We start from the raw sequence: 24,159 nt of genomic DNA on the forward strand, positions 1-24,159 counted from the left end.
GCTTCAGTCTTTTATACAGCTCATGTTGCACATTGCTATTTCAAAGGGCTGTGCATTATGTGTTGTTCCTGTAGATATGGGGATCCCTGACCCCGCACGCGTCATCACCACAGCAGCCATAGACGTGCACCTGCCCAACAACCCCAGCCAGCTTCCCTCCTCTTTGGTGAGTGCAGACGCAGTGCCGTCCAGCCGTTTGCAGCGCACCGGCAGCTCAGTCAGTGAAGCGTCCACAACCACAGTGTCCCGCACCAGCTTCAGCGCTCGCCAGCACAGCATCAGCAGCCACACGCTAGGCTCCACCACGGACTGCAGCTCCACGGTGCGAGAGGCCTCCACCTCCACAGACTACAGCGACCAGCGTTGCTACCCTCCACCCTACAGCAGCCCTCTGGCCCTGGGCACTCAGCCGCGAGGGAGTCCCAGCGCTGTGGTGCAGGAGCTGCTCTCCTCTCTGTCCGAGGACTCTTGTCTCACACAGAAGGGCCTGGACCCTGTGAACCTTAAACCGCCCAGCCCGGCAGGCTCCACCAAAACCAGTCCTGAGCTGGAGCACAGGCTCAACATCTACAACAAGAGGAACCAGGAGAGCAGAGTTGGGCTCCACTCCAAGCCGCTCATCCATCTGCAGGGTAATGAGCCTCTTCTGGAAGAGAAGTACAGGATGATGGAGCCAGTAGACGCTCCAGTCAATCGTCTGTCAGAGACATAAGACTCTGTCTGACATGTGGAACTTGACAAGACTCGCTCTTCAGATCAACCGCAAAAATTAACGCTTTACTCAACTCCCATGTTGTCGGGAGTCACTGGCACATAAACTGTAAATCTGTCATCCTCTTTGTAGTGTTGTAGCTGAGAAGATGAACTTGCCAGAGCAACACAAATAGAGCACGGAGGACAGGAGACAGACTTGTTATCAGGCACCACTTATCAGGAATTGACACTCACAAAAACACTGAGTTTTATGAAAAATTTTACCAAAAGAAACCAGCAACAGGGCTCAAGCCCAAAGTTTTCAGACAACCGGTCTGTGCAGAAAATCTGGCTTTTGATATGTAAAGTTGTGATTTGATTCCTTGGAAATGAAACCAGTGAGGGGATGGTGCTGAGGGCTTAGTTCCTCTGATACACTTTATAGGAATTGAAGATGCTGAACTGATGATTTATTGGAGAGCTATAAACTGTGAATCAGTTCCCAGAGCTACAAGGCATGGATTTATCACGAGAGCAGGTGTGTCAGCTGTATTGGTAGTCAGTCTAGTGTCTCCAAACTTACCAAGACCAGTCCTCTTTGATGGACTGCTGCAGGGTACATTGGATCAGTCTCAACTTCTTTCTAATCTTTGTCTTTCTATATCAGCAATGTTAACATTTTTATCTAAATTCTATAAGTGGAAAGCGTGAGGAAATCTTTTGACTGGTGGATGATTCAAGTGAGTTTTTATCCAGGTGCCATGACTGGAAGCTGACCAAACCCAGCTGAGTCAGTGTTTACTGAGATTTTGAAAACCACAGCATGTCCCTCATGCACCAAAATGATTTAAAAAAAAAAAAAAAAAAAAAAACCTGCATATGATAGATTTAATGTCATTCAGGTCTAAAGTATTACCTTTTTATGATTTTAATGTTGTGGAAGCTGTGTAAATATTTCAGGATGGGTTTGATCATCATTTCACAGCATAAAATGAGGGACTGGCACTGCAATGAAATGTTGGAAAGAAAATTATAGCATGAACCTTCAAGAATTTGAAACTTCAATATTGCAAACTAACCCTGTTTGTTGTACTATCAACAGACATTTTCTATCTTGATCATGGAAAGAGGGCATTACAAAATGAACCCAATAAAGGGAAATCATGGCAAAACAACAAAGTTAGTCATTAGTTGTCAATTTAATACATCATTTTCCAAGAGCATCTCACTAATAACACATGCTCTGGGTTGGCGTGAAAAGCTGCATCTTATAGCCAACTACAAAAGTCAGAAGTCCAAAGGTAAGCATTCCCAAAGATGTTCCTCACCATACCCCAAAATGAAATACAAATTACAACACATACTACTGGAGCTGTAAAATAACCTCTTGCCTAAAGGTAGGTACAAGCTTATTCACTGATATTTAATGCTTGTATTGTGTATATATAAAAACAAATGGCATTCATTTCCAGATTGAGAGTAGAGTGTTCTTCTGATGCAAGACAGAGAGCTGTTGATGATGAGATTATTTCTGCACACAGACACTCACAGCTACAGAAATGTGTTAAGGCAGAGGCTGTGGGATCCTGTGCTCACTCTCGTAGCTGTGCAGTGGATGTTTGGTGGGACTTAGTTTCTCCTCACTTTCCCAGTGCGTCAGTCATCTCAGGAACAGCCTGAAGAGAAAACAGTGCAGACTTTAATATAATACTTGATCGACATTTTACCCAAATTCAGCAAATATTTTTTGTTAAGTGTATTTACTGCAGGAGTTTGTTGCAGCCCTAAAAACTTTCTCACTCCATTGTACTTTTAAATACACTGTAGAAATAATTTAGGCATAAATATGAAGTTCAAGTTATTTCTACTCAGCATTAATAACTGCTGCACTTATTTGAAATATTTCAAGGCTTTATGTGTGGGGATAAATGTTCACCAGCACCTGTCATTTTCATCCCCAGTGTATTCGATATAATAAGATTTATGAGTTTATTACATAAACCATCAAGCATGCTGGTGCTCACAGTATAAATGAGTACACTGAGATTTATCAAGACAGTGGCAGGCTGGAAGCAAACAAACATTTATCAGTGTTTGCAAGGTTGATAAATGCCGAGCGACATTCTACAAGGGAGGCATCTAGCCCATAAATAAACACACTAATATTGCCAGCCATGTAGATTTGAAGAAGACAAATTCAAAAGCCTTTTGTGGTAGATATGAGTACAGAATTATTCAAATGGCTCTCCTTGTGAGTCGAGCAACTTCAGAACTGAGTCATCAGTCACTGCCTGAGTTGGTCTGAGGTATCAATTATCCATTTGGGGAAAAAGTAGAAAGCCCATCCATTTTAATCAGCTATCTGAGGAGTGATCACATGAAAGGTGATCACTCCCAGTAGGTCACAACTCTACTGCCACTAGCTATTATTACTAATCACTTCTACAGAGTTTGTCAGGACACCTGGGCTGCTTGTGCACTGCTGAGGGTCTAAATAAAACATGACCAACAGGACACACATGAAAATATAACCTACTAGCGTTTCACAAGCAGCACTGGACAGTGTTGGTCATGCCAACACTCCTGGCTCGCTAACCCCAAGTACCAGGCCGATACAAGAAAGCAGCGGAGCGTGTAAAAGGCCTGGCAAGTAGAAGCTGAATACAAAGCCGAACCTTTAAAGTACCAATTGATCACTTTTTATATCTTCTGAGATTCTAATGTGTTTTTCTCTCTGCATCAAGCTCCAGCCACAACTCCACTGATTAATTCAAGAACTTAATAATTCAACAGATACACATTTCCATTAGGTGGAATAAGGCATCGTGCAAAATTTATCAGATAGAAAGCAAATGTTATGTTCTGACTGTCACTCTGGACTCTTGGCTGTCAAAACATACAGTCCAGATAGATGGTACATGAGTGGTGTTTTGGCCTCGCTGCGTGGTTGTTTCCTAATACAAGAGTCAGTGTCATTACTGCAGCAATATCAGTCCCAGACGCTCACCTTGAAAAGATCAGCTACCAAGCCATAGTCAGCCACCTGGAAAATGGGAGCCTCTGGGTCTTTGTTGATAGCAACAATAGTCTAAATTAGAAAAAAGAACATGTTAAGCACTCGTACATAACAAAACACACGCCAAAAGCACAGAAACACTGATTGTTCAATTAATAAAACTTTAGACTTAAATGCTGAATCACTGAAATGTGATGTTTTATGGCAACAGCTTTGGTTCTTAATTGTAAACAAAATGGAAACATCATATCAAAGGGGTATGGTGACCACAGTTATGGTTATGGGTGCTATATGCTCATTGTGTGAGATGGGTGAGTGCAGACACTGGAATGGCCCCAACTCAACAGAGCTCAGGCTACTTGATGTCATTAGTTTTCATAAAATCTACACATTGTTTTTTTTTTTCATATGCAGCTGAAAAACAGAAAATACATAGAAAGGGGGAGGATGGGGAAATCCTTGGTTCCAGTGGCGTTAGTTACCTTGCTATCTTTCATTCCAGCCAGATGTTGAATAGCTCCAGAGATACCAACAGCAATGTACAACTCCTGTAGACATGAAGAGAAGACAACCAGACAAGTGTCACTTTCTTGTTGACATGAAGTGTAATCTCAGGCTTTTGGAAAAGTTACACCTCAGAACCACGTTACGGCAGAGCCGACTGATGGTATAATGAGCACGGGTGTGTAATCTATCAGAGGGTGCTGGGGCGAGTGTGCAAAGGGTCAGCCATGCTCACATTTTCCTAAACCTGCGCTTCTCTGTTTAATGCACTACCACATGAATTATTTAATGGTGTCTCAATGTAGCCGAGCATCGATGTGTGAACACAAAAGTGTTTCATAACTGCAGGAAATGCATAAAGCAACATTTTCAACAAACCAGACATTGACCTCAGAACCTGCAGGTGTCCATTCAGACATTATCAATTTATAAAACAAAACATATTCCCATCAGATTTTAAAAGGGATGGTCCAAGTAAGGTGCTTTTGGCTATTCCAACTAGTTTCATTTTTTAAAACTAAAATACTCCCGACAAAAACTTAATTTGTGTCATTGTGGTTCATTCAGTGTTTTCTTTGCCTCCTTTTTTAACAGCATCTCTGGATCAAATATGTCTATAAACAAGCTGTTAACACACAACCAGTCTGTCCAGGTGGAACATCTAACAGCTTTGATTACAGTGAACAATTCAGAGACGGACACTGTTCGTAGACATTTGACTCTGATGTTTACACTAGTGGTAATAAGTTGTACTTTAATCAGCATAGAGGAGATAATATCTAACATGCATACAAGTGAAAACAATGTGAATCTTTCATTTCACTGAATACACTAAACATTTTTAGATTGGCAAGATGAATAAAACAAGCAAACCAGATTTAAATTATATTTAATTAACTTAGCAAAATTCAACAAGCTTGTCATAACATTTGGAAAATCCAATTTGGACAGTCTGCTCTGGTCGGAGGCTCCGACCAGACATCCACTGCACTCTGCTTTAATGGATCAGCTAAATCATTTAGGGCCCTAAATGTGCCATCAAGTACATTTTGCAGGGCCTAATGTGAGGATAATCACAGCTGTGGTAACCCGGCTGAATCACATAATGGGAACTTAACCTTTTTAAAAGGGCAGAGCAGACATCCTGATGCTACTGGATTGCAAACACGCTATGTAAACCCTAACAGGCATCGGATACTGCAACTGAGTTCAAGAGTTGCCTGCCTTTAAACATGATTAATGTAACTATTCACATTTTGACATAATAATGTTCCTCATTCTTTTTACTTGTTATGTTTTGCAAAATGAAACCAAACAACCACCTCGACAACAAAATAACTTACCGGTGCCACAATCTTGCCAGTCTGTCCGACCTGCATATCGTTCGGGACATACCCAGCATCCACTGCGGCTCTGGATGCACCAACTGAAAAGTGAACATTATGCAATTTAAAATCTACTTTAGTAAAAAATAATAATCCAGGTAATTTAAAACACAAAATGATAATCCCACCCTACCTGCAGCATTCAGTTTGTCAGCAAGGTCATAAAGCAGCTTGAAGTTGTCCCCACTCTTCAAGCCCCTTCCTGTGGAAAAAAAACATATCACCATGCAAATTAAATTTTGTAGAAGACCACGCGCTGCTGAATTATCTTCAAACCTCAACGCCTGGTCAATAAAATGGGATGATGAAGCAGATTTTGTTTGTCCTAATATAGATATTGCGATGAGTCATGGTTTTAGTGGGGATGGTTATTGATGTGATTGCTTTGCTTTTCACTGGAATAGTTTGCTAACAAATTCATTCTCAAGAATAAATCTGACACCACACAAGTGGGTTCCAAATATTTTATATGGTCACATTGTTGGGCTGTACACTGTAATACATAACATAAGAAGATAGACAGTTACTCATACCTCCTGACACCACGACCTTAGCGCCTGTCAGTTCTGGACGGTCGCTCTTTGTCAGACTCTGCTCCAGCCACTCAGAAACTCCAGTGGGTGAAGAAGAAGCAACTGCAGATCAAAGGATTATCAATGACCAGTAAGAATAAAAACTTGCAATGACAAATAAGGTTTGAAGAGGTTGAATATAGCTTTACTTTTTATGTTATACACCAACATCTAGAATCTCAAACAATTTCTAAGCATCTGGTACAGCAGAGCTCTGTGAATGAAGTGTAAGCTACTGTACCATCCTCTGATGAGGCACTTCCTCCCTCTGTTGAAGCCGCCTCAAAGGACGTCCCTCTGACGGTGAAGATCTTGATCGGCTCATTACATTTCACAGTGCTGAGAGCATTTCCTGTAAAATTAGAATATTAAAGTGAGATATTTAAAAAGCACTAAGAAAATCATCAATGCAAACTCGCCAATTTCTGTTGCAAAAACTGAGCAACTGAGCTGAGCTGTTTAAGTTACATCTGTGTCATATCAAGGCTGTACCAAAGCCAGGTACATGATTGAACACTTCTTCTTAGGTATGTCAAAACTAACAAAGAATTTATGAGAAAATAAAAGAAATAATTTGTTACGTCTTTATCATAATAATGGGCTTACCAGCATAAATGGTCCTGACAAAAGTGTCTGGAGACTTGATCTCAATAATATCTGAAACTGGGGCCACATCCAACTTGGCAGCCACTCTGGGAAGCAGGTTCTGCAGACAAGATAGTGAATTAGCTGAGAAATATACACTGATCATACTTGTGCATTAAAGGTATCAAGAGGATAAAGTACTGTAGCCTTAGATGACAGCTGATGGGTACAAAACATTTTTTAAATTGTTGGATATTTGTAAAAAACTAAGTCAATATCAAGTTTTGAAATCAGATACTTTGACTTCAGAACAGGTGTAGGGTGAGGAAAATCCATTAAATTAATACAAAATAAAAGCATTACAAAATATTTCAGTGAAAATCTTACAGGCACTTCTCTTGCCTGTGTTTTACCTTTCCGAAGGCAGATGCACCAGCACAGATGTGGGTGAAGCTGAACTGCTTTTGCGTTGCCAATATAAGTGGAGTCAACTCCTCTGATGAAAAGGAAAGAGTCAGTTTTTTCAGAAAGCAAAAGCAAAAATGACAGTAAGAGGTGCCAGTTCTCGCCAAAATAAACATATAAGCAGGGAGATCCAATGAAAAAGTCTCCCCTGCTTCAGTTACTACTGCCAAGATACTCTCTAGCAAGTCAAGCAGAACATAATTCAGCTGTAAATATGTGGTACTGTGCAAATATGAAGCAAGTTATTGCTAAAAAAGGAGCAGCTCTCTGCCTGAATGTTAAATAAACAACACACATGAAGTAGCTTTGGTGTTACATACCTGGCATGGCACCTTTGTAAGAGTCATGTTGGGCCACCAGAACCTTCTTTACACCCTGTACTTTGCTGATTTCCTCCACAACCTGAAAAGAAAAAAAAACCATTAATACACCTTACTACATTCTTAGCTCTCCTCTATTGATACTTATCCATATGCTAAGGTAGTATGATATAGCCAAAATAACAATTTAATACTATCACAAATACAACAGGTTTGGTAATCCTTTAAGCAAGTCTGTCTCTAAAGTTTTACCAACCTTTGCACAGTTGGTTCCAGCAACCAGACAAGACACCTCTCCACCCAGTTTACTTGCAGCAGTGATAGCATTGAGCGTAATAGGGGTCAGCTTGTCATTGTTGTGCTCTGCAACCACCAAGGTGCTTTGAAACCTTTGGAGGAGACCAGTCTGTTGAGAGAAAATGTTGCTATCTCAATATACAATGCTCAAAGATCTTGTGGCATTATCTTTTAAATGGACTGTCATGTTTGAGATAGTTCACAGACACTGTTTATGACATTAATTATTACAGTATCCTTATTTATCAGTGAAAATATGTTTCACTTAATCTTGATAATTCGTGTTATTACTATAATGCAATGTAAATCAATTACTATAGCAAATTTGCAAAGAGATATTTTGATTTCTGCTGTTATTTTAGATAACAGCAGAAATCAGATAAAATTCACATGTGATCAAGGATGCATACAATATACATATTCCTCAGTTCTGAGGATGAATTTATTTGATTTAACTGCATTTGTCTAGATTTTTGGGCTACTATTAATACACACCGATTCAAAAGCATTCTACATATGAAATTTGGCAGGTTGGTGGGCAAACAACCTCTGAAACAGCTGCATCAGGCTCAGAGTAAAGCAGGTTAATACCAGCCTCATCTGGAGATGACTGAATGATCAGCGATGAAAGGTCATTTAGAAGAAGTCAAGCAAACAGAGAAAAAATAAAATACCACATGCTACTTTCAAACCTATTACATACCGATGTCTCGCAGGACAAACAATGCTTTTGACATTGAACGTTTTGGTAACACTTGGGTAACACGTCAGTTTCGTAACTGTTGTTTAACGTCAAGGGGTTTCATAACCACTCGGGTAGCTATGCTAACACCAACTAGCATTCTTGCAAGAGCAAAACCTGTTCACTGGTCACCTGGTTATATCGCCACGTATATGGGAAATTAAAGTCAGAATAAGTTGAAAACAATCCTGTCGCATGCGTTAATTCGAAATACGACCACGACGTGCTGCATTAGCTCGACCTAAATTAGCAAGCCAGCTAACTAGCAGCAGCAGAAAAACAAAGCAGGCATTTCACGTTTCACGGTTTTAGTCTGCTATAACAGGGCAATGCAATGTCTGTGTGAGTTATAATATTAAACACTAACTGACACACACTTACCAAATGTTTCAGACTTGTTTTATTAAAGGCTCTGTTCATCTTGGACCCTTCTGGCTGCTCCTGCTGCGCTGCAGAGACTAAACTGTGCCAAAGGTCAGCTGACGTTTACTACGACTTCTCGCGAGATAGACCGATCAAAAACGGTAACTTCCGACCATCTCTCTCGCCCTCTCGCTCTCTCGCTCTCTCGCTCTCTCGCTCTCTCGCTCTCTCGCTCTCTCGCTCTCTCGCTCTCTCCCTCCGACATTAGTAGCTTGATGCTTTGTGATAATAGGTTAAACACATACATTCACAATCGACTGATAGTTATAACAAGTTCTTCTACTAATGAAGTTCTGTTCAGTTTCTCCCTCAGAGACTGATTACAATAGTTTAGTAAAATAGAACACCAGAATATGTGCGGCTCGCTGCTATTCAGCCTATTCTCTTATTTATAGTGCTACTGTTACAGCCAGTGTCTCCAGTTGATTTCCCAAAGTGTTTAATTATCTCGGCTACGAATACAGACTGAAAAATATTATTGAAATAATGATTAAATGAAATGCAAACGAATATCAGTACACATTTAGTTATGAATATGTGATCAATACAATATGTGAAAATAAAGTTTCCCTCTTCAGAATTTGTACGTAAAGAAGAGAACTGTTTTTGTTTAATTTAAAATGATTAGGCTACTTCAACATTTAAAGAGGAGTCTTTTACTGAATCAGAAATTTAGTATAAAAATGATTATTTTTAAAAAACTATGACTTTTGGCTAAAATCTAATTCTCCATAATCTTCTGTATATTTGAGCAAATACTTGGACCTAAAGATATACATGGAATGATTTCTGGACTGTTAGTGCCTTTGATTCAACTACCTTAACTGCAGGTATAAGGATCTCTGTGGGTTACGTGTTTCTATCTGAAAGAGCAAAATAAAGAAGAAAAGAGAAAACTGGTGAATAGAATCTACAACAGCCTGGCCAGTAATGAATGTTCCCTGATTAACTGAGTCATAGATTCATTCTCTGAAGTTAACTCTGACCTGAAATTAAAATTCAGTCAGAGTTATTTAATGTTCAATACTGGAGACCTGTTGTTCCACAAAAGCAAAATCTAAACAAAACAAAACAAAACAAAACAAAACAAAAAGCTCCCAAAAATTAATTTATCTGCGCTGATTTCTTTGTGTAATTCTCTCTCCCTTTCTCTCTCTCCCTCTCTCCCTCTCTCGCTCTCGTACTAATGTTTGATTCGTGTGCATGTGACAGTTAAGGACTAATGATTAGTCATACGTTGGCTCCTTAAGGTTTATTCATTTATTTTTGTCAAAGCTTAACATCATCTGTCAGTCACCAAATATAGCCCAGTGAGTCCATTCACAAGAGAAGATCTATTTCTAAACGGCCACTCTGTGGAGCCAAGATTTCTATGTTTCATCCAGTAGAGGGCTCTCTACAGTAGTGTGAGAACACTGGCCCAGTCACTTAAAGAAAACAACAACAAAACACATTTTAATCAATTTTACAATTAACAACAAGATTTTAACCCAATAATAATGATACTAATAATACCACTAATAATGATAATAATAATAATCATTATAATTATCATACAAAACATGATCTAGGCTATATCATCATTTATAATTAAATGATGACCTGATGTTAACATTTTTATTTTATACATTTTCAGCTCTGTATTTTGTTTCTGTTTCTGTATTTTGGAGGAAATCGTAACATAATTAAAAAAAAAATCTAAACTATAAAACAATATCATAGAAATCTAGAATATTGACAAGGATAAGCTTACCACAACAAATCTGTATTACGAGCCCGTAGATAAACATTACGGGAATGTGATACCAAAGGAAGTAATAACAATAGAATCCACACTCACACCTCATGTCACACAATAAGTAAGTAAGTATAACTGTACAGCGAAAGAGAAAACTGCTTTCACTTGGGAACCGGAGATGGGCAGGCAGCGCTCTGGGACAAACAGATTAAAAAAACACACACACATACAACCTCTCTCACAGCCAGTCCAAGAAGCCAAAGAAAAAAAAAAAGAGCAAAGGTCCAAGAGGAGATTTGCATGGCACCCTCTCCCCGGACTCAGAGAGGTCCAGGTTTACAGACGTCACTGGTCGAGGATCTTTGTTTTCTCTCCACCTCTCGGTGGAGGAATACAAGTTTATCATCCAGCCAGGGACGGGACTGTCTCCTCTGCCGCTCCTCTCCTCCATCTGTCGGCTTGCACTGGGCTATACTTCTCCTGTATGGTGGATATCCTGCTCAATACTTCTTTCTTGGATGATATGGGGGATCATTCAAAAAGTAAGTTGCTGCTCTTTCTATTCATTTATTACCACTCTGGGAGTTTAAAAGTGAGTTTTTATTTTTTCCTTCTATGTCCTAACCGGCGCGCAGTCTCTTGAATTTGATGATAAACCGCTGGATTCATTTCGAAGTTTGCAGAATATTACAGAAAACTGCAACCAGGACGTGATCAGCAGGCGCTTCCTAAAGAAAAACCACTGTAATGACACTCATATAATGTCCTGATAGGCTATGGGCTATATAAACTTATATTGCATTTGTAGCGCTCGTGCATTTAAAGTGACTCATGCCGTGGGTGACTTGGATATATTTTTAGCTCCTGTGGCCTCATTATAATAATTCAGTAATATTCTTAGAAGGACGGGGGCTACATGTTTGTTGTGATACGCGCACAACAGTTTCTCTCCTTAAGGTGAAGGGGTGAAGGGCTTTAACAGGGATGTCATGGGGATTAAAAAGAGCGCACCACAGTGTTGCATTATAACGCGTTCCCTCCTCACACAGAGAAGTCGGGAATCGCAATGTGTGTGGGCTGTGGAAGTCAGATACACGACCAGTACATCCTGAGAGTCGCCCCGGACCTGGAGTGGCATGCAGCCTGCCTCAAGTGTGCAGAGTGCAGCCAGTACCTGGACGAGACCTGCACTTGCTTCGTCCGAGACGGAAAGACTTACTGTAAAAGAGATTATGCAAGGTAGGCGTTCAACAGTTTTCAGGGTTTTTTGGGTTTTCTTTTTTTTAATTGTTGTAGTTTTTACTTTTCTATATTTTAGAGGCCTTGTGTCGGGCTGTTGAAAAGTCAGTGGTGGATTTAGGGAGCAACCGAGATGAGATAAGATAATAATCCCATGATGATGCTGTACATTTCAGAGGCAAATGTGCAGGGTGTGAAAATGAAAGTGCGCATAAATGTGCATCATGAACCTGAAACAGATTTGTGTTGCAGGCATTCTCTTTTTTATTTGTATCATCATATCATCACAGCTTTTTGTGCTTCCTTTGATTGGAGCATTGACCCGGGCTCAGCGTCATATATCCATTTAATTGAAGAAAGGGGGGATGATTAAGGGATAATGCGTGGGACCAATGCATCTTTGCCTTCCTTTTCAGGTTATTTGGCATCAAATGTGCAAAGTGTAGCATGGGCTTCTGCAGCAGCGACTTGGTGATGAGAGCCCGGGACAACGTCTATCACATGGAGTGTTTTCGGTGCTCGGTGTGCAGTCGACACCTCCTGCCGGGAGACGAGTTCTCCCTGCGGGACGACGAGCTGCTGTGCTTGGCGGATCACGGTTTGCTGGTGGAGCGGGCCTCTGCAGGGAGCCCGCTGAGCCCGGGGAACCTTCACACCAGACCGCTGCACATATCAGGTACGAGCTGGGTTATCATTTCTACACGACTATTATTATTATTATTATTATTATTATTATTATTATTATTATTATTATTAATAATAATAATAATAATATATATTATATATTGTTATAGGCTGTAGCATTTTTTATTTTTCTTGCATTGATAGTTATAATGATATTTTGTGTGAATTAAGGCCTCATCTGAAAATTATTTTGAGGCCAGTATAGAGTCAGTTATGTCAGTTCCACTGTTTTATATTGTAATATGTCTATGAAGTCTATAGTGTCTCTGGCATATCATGAGCGGAGTGGCCTCCTTAATAATATTTTGTATCTACTAATATTTTCATACATTGCAGATAATTGTAAATTCATAGACTGTCCTATTTGTTTCTTTAATGTCTTGGTTTAAGTTTATAATAATTTCTTAAAGATGTCAAACATGTAGCCTATTCCTATTTATTTATCTAGGATCGAATAATTTCAAAGAATTTCAGTTCAGTTCATTAGTTTTTCCTTCTCCTCAGACCCGGTTTCGGTCCGGCATCCTCCACATCACAGGAACCACGTCCACAAGCAGTCGGAGAAGACCACCCGGGTCCGGACGGTGCTGAACGAGAAGCAGCTCCACACCCTGCGGACCTGCTACAACGCCAACCCGAGACCGGACGCTCTGATGAAGGAGCAGCTGGTGGAGATGACCGGCCTGAGCCCCAGGGTGATCCGCGTCTGGTTTCAGAACAAGCGCTGCAAAGACAAGAAGAAGTCCATCCTGATGAAGCAGCTCCAGCAGCAGCAGCACAGCGACAAGACCGTGAGTGGAACATATTTCCATACTTCAACACTTGATGTGCATTTAGCAGCATTTACAAACCCAGATCGGCTTGAGCAACACCTGCTTATAATTGTCTGGTTTGGACAGTAACTTACTGTCACTCCTGCTCCAGAATCTGTGATTAAATACCTTCACACATTAAAAAAAAAAGACATTGAAAACTCAACAACAGCCCGAGTGAATAACCAGGTAACCAAATAATGTTCATGCAGTGTTATTGCCTCACCTTTGCTCGATAAGATAAAGACAGAAATAATTAAATGGCTGTAAAACCAGAGAAAAAAGCATGGCAAAATGAAATGAATTCACATTTAGTCTAATATTTAAAAGGTCTGACAGTGTAAACATCACTCAGACTCATCATTGTGAATAAATAAAAGACAGAAAATGAAATAATTCGTTCCACAGGTCTTAGTAATAACCTCAGTCTTTTTGACACCACTAAGAACTGTTTTTTATTTTTCATTTTTTCTCCTCAGTTTCTTTCTAAATATTCAGACTGTATTTTCCTAAATAATTGCAAATTGAATTTTTTTTTTTAAACTAAACCTGATTGTGTTTTGGGCAGAGGACTTGGCAGAGCAGAGCGAATTAAATCCACTTTATAAAACTACTCCAGAATTAGACTGAGGCTGTTTACAGGCCTATAAAGGTTTACTATGGGTTTTTTTTTTTTGTTTGTTTGGGGTTTTTTTAATAGATGGTTAGTTAATGATCATAAAGTTCAATGTTTTGTTTGTGGTCACATAAAATTAGCTGTTGGTTCCCTCACAGTGGCAAAAAAATGACTTGATTTTTTTTTAAATATATTTCTCTCTGCATTATTCACCTTGGAATCATACAAATCCCTGATGCCGAAATGACCACAAGCAGGATTTGGCCCGACTGAGAGTTTTTCTTTCCTCCTGTTAGAATCTGCAGGGCCTGACAGGAACACCTCTGGTGGCAGGGAGTCCTATCCGGCACGACAACACGGTGCAGGGGAATCCTGTGGAGGTGCAAACCTACCAGCCCCCCTGGAAAACCCTCAGCGACTTCGCCCTGCAGAGCGACCTGGACCAGCCCGCCTTCCAACAACTGGTAAGACTGAATTATTTATGAATATTAAAAATACATGATTAAAGAAAATACAAAGAAACTGGTATTGGCTCACACAGAGAGAAGAAAGACATAGATACATTGTTAAGATGCATTTCTAATGAAGAATAATTCAAACGCACAGATTATGTTGATGGTGTAATCAAGAAGTTTTGTAGCAGTGATGATGATGATGATGATGATGATGATAAAAAAAAGACAACTTAAATAATGTGACAATGTAATTACAAAAATGACAACTTAAAATCCGGTTCGAGTGGTGGGTGCTTTTCATTTAAACAAAATCAAATGCAAACAAGCTTGTTGCTTCTTGTGCCAATCGGTTTCTCAGCCTTGTGTGGGCTCCCACGTGGAGCCACTTGATATGCGGATTGGAGGTGATTTACAAGACTGATAAAGTGATATGTTTTCATATGTTTTTAATAGATAAGCCTAATACTTTGAAGAACCCACCCCCCTGGTGATAAACACATTCACTAACATGTTGACATCTGTTTAACTGCGGGTTCACGAGGAGTTTGGCACCAACAGAGACAGCCTGTTAGAAACATAAATCATCTCTGCTGAATCATATTTTCCTGTTGATGTGACGTGGGGCCTCTCTGTCTGCTCCGGCAGGTGTCTTTCTCTGAGTCGGGCTCTCTGGGAAACTCCTCGGGCAGCGATGTGACCTCTCTGTCGTCTCAGTTACCGGACACACCGAATAGCATGGTGCCGAGTCCCGTCGACACGTGAGGAGGGCCCCTCCAAAGGTCAGCTGGAGCCCCCTGAGATCGCATCCGCGTCCTCTGCGGGGAGGCGCAGAGACCTCAGTGACATTCAATCAAGAGAGACGCATCAAGGACCAGGATGGATTATGTTCGAGGCTACATTCAGGTCCCGGCTGGACAATTGGAGGTCTGACTGTTCTCTTTACATATATCTTGCTCAAGGACACTTCGGCAGGACACGCAGCTGCTGATGGACATTACGTCGGCGGGGCTTCTCTGTATGGGACACCTTTGCCCTCTACCATGATGCCAGTGGCTGAACTGGATGTCTTGGGATTCAAACAGCCTGTACTGGACGTCTGAGCGTTTAACACTACAGGCTATACAGTATGTTTATCAGGAAAATACAAACTGTGTAGATGTGCATGATTTGTAACTTTCAATATCGACTCTTGTAAATTAACGAAACAGATGAGAGAGATGCGCAATGTTCGCGTTTCCTCCAGAAAATAAGTTATTATTATTTATTATGAGGACAGACATAGCCAATCTTATCAATAAAAACATAGTTCTAACTGATTATTGCATGCAACATCCATTTGTGCCGTAAACGCTTAGAGGAACTTTAATAATAATAGCCGGCAAAAATAAATCAGTGTTAAGGTAAATGGAAACGCATCTGCTGCTGATAATGTTTGACACTGTTTTAGAGCTGGGGGAGCTCCCCTGTCGAGCTCACAGCTCTAAGTTTTGTGGAGGAATACATAAAGAGACATGTTTGGGCATTCAGATGTTGAATATTTCAGTGCTCAGAGTTTTGGGTGCCCTTAAGCTGCGAGCTTCAGTTCACAAAACCCTCATTTAGAGGTCATATTCAGACCTGCTCCGCTTCTCAGCCAAGTGGATCAATGACTGATGGCTGGCAGGGTATTAGTCACCATTTGGCCCGTGTGTTATAGGTCACTGAATCAGACACAATAGGCTCAGGCCTATTAATACGCCTCTTCGTGTGATTATTATTAGGCTGTTATTATTATTATTATTATTATTATGGCCTCTAAGTGCAGTAGCCTGGGCTTATACTTTTAGTCAAATTTGCATGATGTTTTGTTCCTGTTACAGTGAGAAAACGATAAAAACTGGTTGTACCTAAACAAATGTCCCAGTGCCATACCAACCTGAGGCCCATGGTTACAAGTCTAGACAGAGGACAGGCAGCGGCGGCCCCTTATCTGCATCTGGCATCACCTGCAAAGGATACACTGAATGGACCCACAACAAAACGCGCGGCCGCGCAGCGCTGAGGAGACTCCCAGCCTGCGGACGCATCCTGGCGTGTCTTGAGTTTATTTTCATTCCGGTAGGAATCCTGAATGGCAAATAGCCGCTGGACAAGAGAGCACACAGGTCAAGCCAGGACCGACACTCTACACCTCAACAATTTGTTGGGGAGGATCGGCTTTTATCAGTGAAGGACATGGAGTCTCAATGAACTCAAAAATCCTGTTAAGTCTTTAAGACATGCTGATATACTAAATCTTTAAAGTGTGGACAAGAGATACAACAGCGGCAACGAGATATTTAACAAGAAAATGCTCATTACAAAAGTGTTATCTAATAAGCATAAAATCCTCTAGATATGACATCACCATAAATCACTATAAAGCTTAAAACAAACACTGTGCCCCAACTTTAAAAAGGATGTTAGTGATTTAAAAAAAAAAATCAAACCTGGTTTCAGCCTGTTTCTACATGTGCAGGTTGATTGTCACGTGCAAAACTGGAGGCAGCATGGATGCTACAGTGTTGGACCAATTTCTTTTTTTTTTTTTGCATTATCACAATATTTTGAATATAGACTACACACCAATCAATAAACTTCCAATGATCAGCACAGGGCAGGTACATAGGGAGATGGCTGCATTAGGGCAGCTGGAGACATTGGTGGTGTCCAACATTAGATTGAGAAGTTCTTTCCATTATTATTTTTCTTTTACATCTGAAAACCATGTTTTCTTTCCTTCAGGGTGTCAGAATGTGAGGATTTATGGTTTAAATGTACAATTTACAGCAGTTTGACATTAAATAACGGCATATGTTGTCTGCAATATGTAGGAATCCATCAAGTCAGACAAATTAATATGTCTTAGCGTGTGAGGATTTAACTGATAGAAATACAACACTCACCACAAAGCCAAACAACAGCGGAAGTGTTAATGTTTAAGTAGTGATATTACTTTAAATTTGTTTGTTTTGCACAGAATAAAACTGAGGAAGAACAAAACTTAACCGTAAGTATTTTATTTTATGTGATAAAGGCAAATAACTCAATAAATTATATTAATTTTACGTGCCTCTTTACAGAGAGAGAAAAAACAGAAAAAGATGTAAACTTGAAAAATATAACTCAACACATATTTGCAATCAAGGCAGGTCATGTCACGTATAACTGGCCTAATGTAGACTAGGAAAACATTCTGGTCATTCACATTCAAAAATAAGACAAATACAATAAATTAACACAAACATAATGGAAGTGTTTGGCAAATTATGAATTACAGTATAAGTACGTTTCAGGTTTAAGTCGTCACTGCTTTGAAAACGGATCCATTTCTATCTACAACAGAAACAAAGAGAAACACATGGTTGTTTAGACATTAAATGGAATAGTTGTGCGTGTGTTCTAACTGTAATGTACAAACAAGATATTTTGTGCAAATTCCTCTTAAACATCAATCTGATTTCCAAGAAATCAAAACAGACACACCAACATAGGGTAAGGCTTCACAATCTTTACATTTGACACAGTCTGAAGAACAAATAATTTACTCATGTGTAGACTTACAGTCAGGAGAATGAACACAAACAAACAAAAAGAACATCTCCACCTCTCAGTCTCTTTTGTAGTGTTTGTACTGTGCTTATCCGTTCTGAGGACATTGGGCAACTCCATCACTCCTCCTGCTTCTTGAGAAAAAACTGCAGCGCTGAGTCCCACTGATCTCTTGGGAAACGGTTGGACAACTCACAGTAATCCAGCGGCAGGGAAACTAAGCACAGACAGAAAAGAACATCTACATTACACTGCATGTTCAACAGAAATCCTTAATCCTTTTACAACAGGATAAAAAAAAAAAAGTCTGAATTTCACCAAAACAAGCCCGACATGTATTAAGAGAAAATCTTCGCGTAGATATAAAATAAAATATAAAAGTAGCTGTTTTTACATGACATCAACATCCTTTATAAACTATTAAAATATCTATATATAAAAATCAATGATGAACACAATCCATACAATTTATTTTGCATTTGATAAATTCATCAGAATAACTTACCTGCTTGCTTTGTTTTGTTGTCCGACTCCTTCTCATTTGCGGCACAGTCCTGGGAGAATTAATAAGGAGTATTAATGCCTGCCATAAGAGCGTACTGCAGGTACTAGCAGTGCTGTCTGTGTGCAAGTTCATCAGTTTCATCTAAAATTAATTAAACCTTCCATTAAAAAAAAAAAAAAAAAAAAAAAAAAAATATAGTAAGCAAAATTTAAAGCTGCTTCTACAGTTTAATCAAATTGTAATTTACTAATCAAACTAAATATTTTTAGTTTAATGAGTGATATTGAACCATCCTGGATTGAACTGTTTCACTCCGAGGAATGCTCTTGAGGTTAACTCAACAATGAGGGCAGCGGGGCAGGACACCATGCATTATTGCTTTGTTTGAAAGAAATGACAATAGCTTGTCTCCCTTTGAATGGAAGTTAATCGGTGTCTAAACAGTGCTGGCTGCAGAGTGGTGAGGGGCGTGTTGTTAGAGGGAAGATGAAGGAGACAAGCTGTTTACTGGGAGTTGAACCAGTGGCAGGTAAATCCACTGTGAAGGAAGCCATTTATCTTTGTAAAATCCTGCCTGTTACAGATTCACCGGGCCCCAGATGAGCAATCATTTATCAGCCGTCGCACGGAAGTTTCCTTCTGATGTGAAAGAAATTTATTGAGTATGAGTTTTATTTAGGGGGCATAAAATGCTCAAGGCCAAAGAGGATGATTTTGATTATAGTGTATTTTTGAATACATTTTCAACATTGGCCTCAAAAGAAAGTCAAACCTCTTTTTAAATCAACATTACAACACTCCTGTTTTTTGGTCGATAGTTTAGCCTCTGAATTGTTTATTCATATTATGTAAATGCATTATAATACACAGTATATGTGCATTTATATACTATATGTGTGACCATGGTCCCATATTTACCTGAATGAATGTAGCCAGCAGCACGCAGCTCATCTCCTGCTGCAGGATGACCTTGTTCTGAGAGTTGTTGTAGCAGGCCGAGATGAGGGAGGGGAAGAGCACTCTGATGAGGCGCGGGTGGCTGAAGTACTGGAAGGGCAGCTGACACAGTTTCTGCAGCACGCTGGGCTGGCGGCCAGACTGCACTATCACCTGGAACACACAGGGAGCAGGGCCAGTCAGTCACTAAGCCAGTCAGGCGGCCAGTCAGTGGCACTGCTGGTTGTAAATCACCGGCCTGTGCCCCTCCCACATGTAAATCTGCCACTAAAACAACACACAAAAAACCATTAGGAGTAGACCTGGGGGGCACAGCCTCCCACCACACAATTACAGGCTATAAAACACAATGATGGGATGTTTTATTCGTCCTTTGTACCAACAGCAATAGCAGAGCTGCTGTGACATAAGAAGGAAATGACAAATGCGAACTGATGTCACGAACTGCGGTTAAAACTTCACTTTCAAGTTTTGCGTTAAGCTCTTTAAGCAACACTCAAGCGGCAGAATCAGTGCAGGAGTGAAGCTCAGGTTGAGAGGGCATTCATAGTGCAACAGGGGTACGAAGGGGTAGGGTGGCGGGGTGAAAGGAAGGGTGAGCGAACCTCCACCAACAGTGTGGCCACCCCCCACTTTAAGAAATGAGCAATACCATTAATGGTATTTTCACCCTGCCGACATCCTGCTCTCCATCACAGCCCGTCAATCACACACAGCATCTCATCCGGGCCACCAGTATTAAAACAAAATCACTCCCAGCCTCATTTGATTAGAAAGGGGACTGCTGCAGAGGAAGGGGTCCCAGCCTAATTCTCTAGTCATCTCCCCTGAGCCCTGGAAGACCAAGGACCACCAAGCACCCCTCTGAGAGCCAGTGGGTCAGCCCAAAATAAAAAAAAGACAACAAAACACCAAAACCATGCTTTACAGGTAGAGACTGCGGGACTGGGGGCTCAATGCAAATTGAAAACAGAAGGGCAAGGTGAGGTCCCCAAGTCATGGTGACATAAATTCACAAGGTTTACAAGATTTTAAAAATACACTCTCTAATACTCTTCCACTGGCTTCTCCTTTGATAGTGCACTCCAAGTTTTAGCAGCAGGATAAACAAAGCGATAATTCTTCGCTTTTATCAGTTCAAGGTGAAGCTTCTCAGAGCTGCCCTCTACAGCGGCGTTCAAAGGGACACAAAACAGTGCCATTTCCTATCTTCATTAGTTTAAAGAATCCATATGGACGGGTCAAACAAAGTGAACTGTAATGCATTGCAAATACTTAAAAATGTGAAGAGCACTGCATTTATCAACCTGAAATGTAAGTGTTAATTTTCGAAGCTAAGAGAACATGTGCATAGGTGTGTATTACTGAGCACAGTACTGAATTAAAGGATGGCCCTGAATACACTGCAAAGATGAAAACCGTGCTGTGAGTACGTGTGCGTTACGGTGGTAGAACAAAATCCCTACAGTTTCACTGACTCAGTAAGTGTTTTTCACAAAGGAATGTGGGACTCGCTGGACAAATTCATCCACTGAAGGAAGGAAAAAAAAGGCAAGCTCTGGTTGTTTTCAAAAGTAGTGCTGCTTATTTTCAGTACATGTAGTTTTAGCATTTTCATGCTACTTTCCACTAAATCCTACGATATCATATTTATCTTGTCTGTTGCAACATTGACCATAGACGATCTGGCAATAGGGTGGGTCATAAATTTATGAAGCTGAATTCATTAGAGAGCCAAAATCATGATTCTGCAAAAGCTAAAGAATCTATTCGTTCTTCGTGTTCCTGTTCTAATCCAGGACATTTATGGTTTAGGTATCATAATTTAACACCATCGCAAGTGTTGGATGTTTGAGCTGGGGCGCTGAGGAGATCCAACCCACAAATCACCCAGCGATCTCATAATCCTCCACTACGCACAGTTCCATCTTCAGCTGCCTAAACAAATTGTCCACCCTCAAGTGCCTGACGCAATAGGACATAAAACAAAGCCTGGTGGCAGCGAGAGTCTGGAGGTAACAAAGAAACCGAGCCCCCTGCCAACTTTCCACGCCTCTACCAGGTGAAGAGCAACACCAGAGCTCCAAATGGTTTCCAACTACAGATTATGCTGTAGCGTTACTTCTCCCGCTGAAGTATCTGCAGCTCAAAGCCTGACATCATAAAACTAACAACAAGCATCTGAACACATGCATCTGGCCCGCATATAATGCAGACCCTGTAAAAACTCAAGTGTCTTGGCTGCTCTGGTCTTTCTTAAGTTCAGAGACCTGGCATTTTCAAACAGTGCCGAGTTTTATGACGCTTCCATTACATAACTTCCTCACTGTCCACAATGACAACAAAGAGTGTGTAAAGTTAATGTTCTGAAACGCAAACAAATTCCTGGGAAAACCCCGTGTTGCAGCGGAAACCAAAGTTGAAGCAGATTTAAGAACAGAGAGGGAAAAAAAAGTTATTATTCAGCCATGCAATAAAGAATAAATCTCAAATAGCATAATTAGCGTGTATGCATGAGGCTGCAGCATTGCTGGATGAGGCAAAGAAATCTTATTAACGTCTTACTCCACAAATTCAATTTTAATGTTACACAGAAGGAAAGCGACAATCTCAAATGTGTGGAGGCATTTCCGTTCAGTGTAGCGTCTAGACAGCCCAAACACCTCAGGAAGAACCAGCATCAGAGCAGGGCCATATATCTGACACTCCAATCCACAATATAAACCAGATCCATCACAGAGGAACTGCCTTACTGATAAGACAGGCAACACAGCAGACACCACAAAGAAAAGAGAGTCAAATAACTGTTTAGTGCTTCTTTACAACATTTACAACGGCTTATTGAGACATGCAAGGGATGTGTGTAAATTACCCGGGTGCCAGTGAAGCAGACATTGACATAGACACTCCAACTTGACTTTTAAAGGTAACTGTCAGTCGTCTTAAAACCCAATAAAAACCTACTGTTTACACAATAAAGCTTAATAACTCTTTATTTATCTCTATGAGCTGACGCTGTCATTCCATCCCAGATTGTACTGCAGATAATTCTGCTCTGAAACTGATCCGACAACAGTGTTACCGACAAATGGAAACTCCTCACTGAAAGGTCTTCAGGGATAAAAATGTCCTCAGCTTCACTTTGAGTCAGTTGGACCTGCGTTCACCCTTGAAGCGCGAGTGTAAATCATCTACCGAGCTAACAATCAGGCCCTCTCCTGCCAGTCAGTGCAGTGTGTCTGTCTGCGTTTCTCTGCCTCTGTTTACTCTGCTGGGTGATACAGAGTGTGCATTCCCCAGCGCTGGCTCCCTATGGTCTGCACGAGCTGCATTTACCCTGCAGGCAGTGAGGGCTTGGTTGTCTTGGCAGTAATGGACTGCTGAGGGGAGCGTTTCAACATCAGGTTAACAGGAATTACAGGCCTAAAGCTTGGCTTGGGCCTGCGGGGCAGAGGAAACGCCCTCGTAGAGAATGGGAAGAAGAGGAATGACCCCACAGATAAGGCTGAGCTCTGGAGATGTGTGTGGGATGTTAGGTCCAGAGACGTCCATAGCTCATGAGATGCTCCCCGGTATAAAGAAAACAGTTTATGAAATATAAGCACAAAGGAGTCAGGTAATATCAGGAGCCAGTGCAGGGGAAACTATCCCATTACATTTATATAAAAAAAGAAAAAGGTCCATAACCAACCTGAAATTACACCCATTCCTGTACAACGTGTGTTATTGGGACAACAGCATGTTGTGTGTGGGGCTCACTCTGCTTGCGTGTCTGTGGCCATTTTCCATGTACTTAAGAAAAAGCAAAGTTTTCTTAAGATTTCCACACTCTCAAATTGCTTGTGTCTTTCTAAAAAAGCAAGCGGGAAGCAGGTGGGTTAACATGTCAACAGTCTAAAATTACAGTCCCGTCAGCTCAAAGATTCAACTGATCATCACCGTGGATGAATCACAAATGAATCATTGTATTTAAAGACAAGGAGATTACCGGTAAACATCTCTTCAGGGAAAAAGGAAGTACAGTTACATGTCAGTTACAAAGTAGGATTTATTTGTTCTGCTTGTTTTGTGGAAAGGTCTCTACGGACGCACCCAACAGACAATGAAACATATGGCTAAATGGCTCAGTGGCCCCCATCAGCAGAGACACTTGAAAAACACACAAGCCTACATATGTCACTCCCCCAATGGCTTTTTGTGTCACAAGGTGAATTATTCATGCCCCCAGAGCAGAGGGAATACATCACTACGTATGTTGCTGCTTCAAAGTACTGTTTTTTATGAGCATATATATATATATATATATAAAAATAAATAAAAAAATATATAAACAAAAGCCAGTGTGCCGACAGTGAATCAGCAGTCTCCACAACCGCACAAGCCTTGGGTCGGGCTGCTTTTGTGTTCTGCCAATGCTTACATTAGCTTGAGAAAAGCTCAAGCTGCTCTAAATATTCTCCTTAACGCCATCCATCTTGGTGCGGAACTGAATGGACGCATTCCAGGAACTGGACCCCTGGCAAAGATCAACTCTGTGTGGAGGTTGTATGGGATCTTGTTTCCCGACAATCTATACTCAAA

At 40.7% G+C, this 24,159-nt stretch overlaps 4 protein-coding genes across 6 annotated transcripts in view; 2 read left to right on the forward strand and 2 right to left on the reverse strand.

The window, feature by feature from the left end:
• The window catches only part of tmem266 (transmembrane protein 266), a 31,064-nt gene extending 28,900 nt beyond the window's left edge, over positions 1-2,164 (forward strand). Inside the window, exon 11 of the mRNA XM_056386474.1 lies at positions 75-2,164. Within this exon, the coding sequence (XP_056242449.1) occupies positions 75-712 (638 nt within the window). The 3' untranslated portion in view covers positions 713-2,164. The remainder of the gene's footprint in view (positions 1-74) is intronic.
• etfa (electron transfer flavoprotein subunit alpha) lies at positions 1,874-9,102 on the reverse strand. Its single transcript, XM_056386475.1, has 12 exons — positions 8,961-9,102; positions 7,797-7,946; positions 7,541-7,622; positions 7,169-7,251; positions 6,777-6,876; positions 6,412-6,522; positions 6,132-6,233; positions 5,732-5,800; positions 5,557-5,639; positions 4,192-4,257; positions 3,701-3,781; positions 1,874-2,369 (listed from the first exon to the last, which is right to left on the reverse strand). Exons 1-12 carry the CDS (start codon positions 8,997-8,999, stop codon positions 2,334-2,336), a joined length of 1,002 nt encoding a protein of 333 aa, XP_056242450.1. The 5' UTR covers positions 9,000-9,102; the 3' UTR covers positions 1,874-2,333.
• Positions 9,103-10,989: 1,887 nt separating this feature from the next.
• Positions 10,990-15,862, forward strand: isl2a (ISL LIM homeobox 2a). The gene is made up of 6 exons (XM_056387148.1): positions 10,990-11,282; positions 11,790-11,979; positions 12,396-12,655; positions 13,168-13,454; positions 14,388-14,555; positions 15,192-15,862. Exons 1-6 carry the CDS (start codon positions 11,225-11,227, stop codon positions 15,306-15,308), a joined length of 1,080 nt encoding a protein of 359 aa, XP_056243123.1. The 5' UTR covers positions 10,990-11,224; the 3' UTR covers positions 15,309-15,862.
• A 1,706-nt stretch (positions 15,863-17,568) lies between these two features.
• The window catches only part of scaper (S-phase cyclin A-associated protein in the ER), a 57,456-nt gene continuing 50,865 nt past the window's right edge, over positions 17,569-24,159 (reverse strand). For all 3 annotated transcript variants that reach the window (XM_056387147.1, XM_056387145.1, XM_056387146.1), the window contains 3 exons: positions 19,540-19,731; positions 18,622-18,670; positions 17,569-18,333 (listed from right to left, as the gene is read on the reverse strand). In XM_056387147.1, coding sequence (XP_056243122.1) covers positions 18,236-18,333; positions 18,622-18,670; positions 19,540-19,731 — 339 coding nt within the window. In that variant the 3' untranslated portion in view covers positions 17,569-18,235. The remainder of the gene's footprint in view (positions 18,334-18,621; positions 18,671-19,539; positions 19,732-24,159) is intronic.

Source organism: Seriola aureovittata, chromosome 10 (genome assembly GCF_021018895.1).
Source record: "Seriola aureovittata isolate HTS-2021-v1 ecotype China chromosome 10, ASM2101889v1, whole genome shotgun sequence".
Lineage (NCBI taxonomy): Eukaryota > Metazoa > Chordata > Actinopteri > Carangiformes > Carangidae > Seriola > Seriola aureovittata.

Bases quoted from the DNA above. Each gene is read 5' to 3' on its own strand.
- isl2a (XM_056387148.1), top strand. From the start codon at position 11,225: ATGGTGGATATCCTGCTCAATACTTCTTTCTTGGATGATATGGGGGAT. The intron at 13,455-14,387 runs GTGAGTGGAACA...TCCTCCTGTTAG, and splicing joins AGCAGCACAGCGACAAGACC to AATCTGCAGGGCCTGACAGG. The intron at 14,556-15,191 runs GTAAGACTGAAT...CTGCTCCGGCAG, and splicing joins AGCCCGCCTTCCAACAACTG to GTGTCTTTCTCTGAGTCGGG.
- etfa (XM_056386475.1), bottom strand. From the start codon at position 8,999: ATGAACAGAGCCTTTAATAAAACAAGTCTGAAACATTTG. The intron at 6,523-6,776 runs GTAAGCCCATTA...CTAATTTTACAG, and splicing joins TGTCAGGACCATTTATGCTG to GAAATGCTCTCAGCACTGTG. The intron at 4,258-5,556 runs GTAAGTTATTTT...TCATGTCTACAG, and splicing joins CTGGCAAGATTGTGGCACCG to GAGTTGTACATTGCTGTTGG.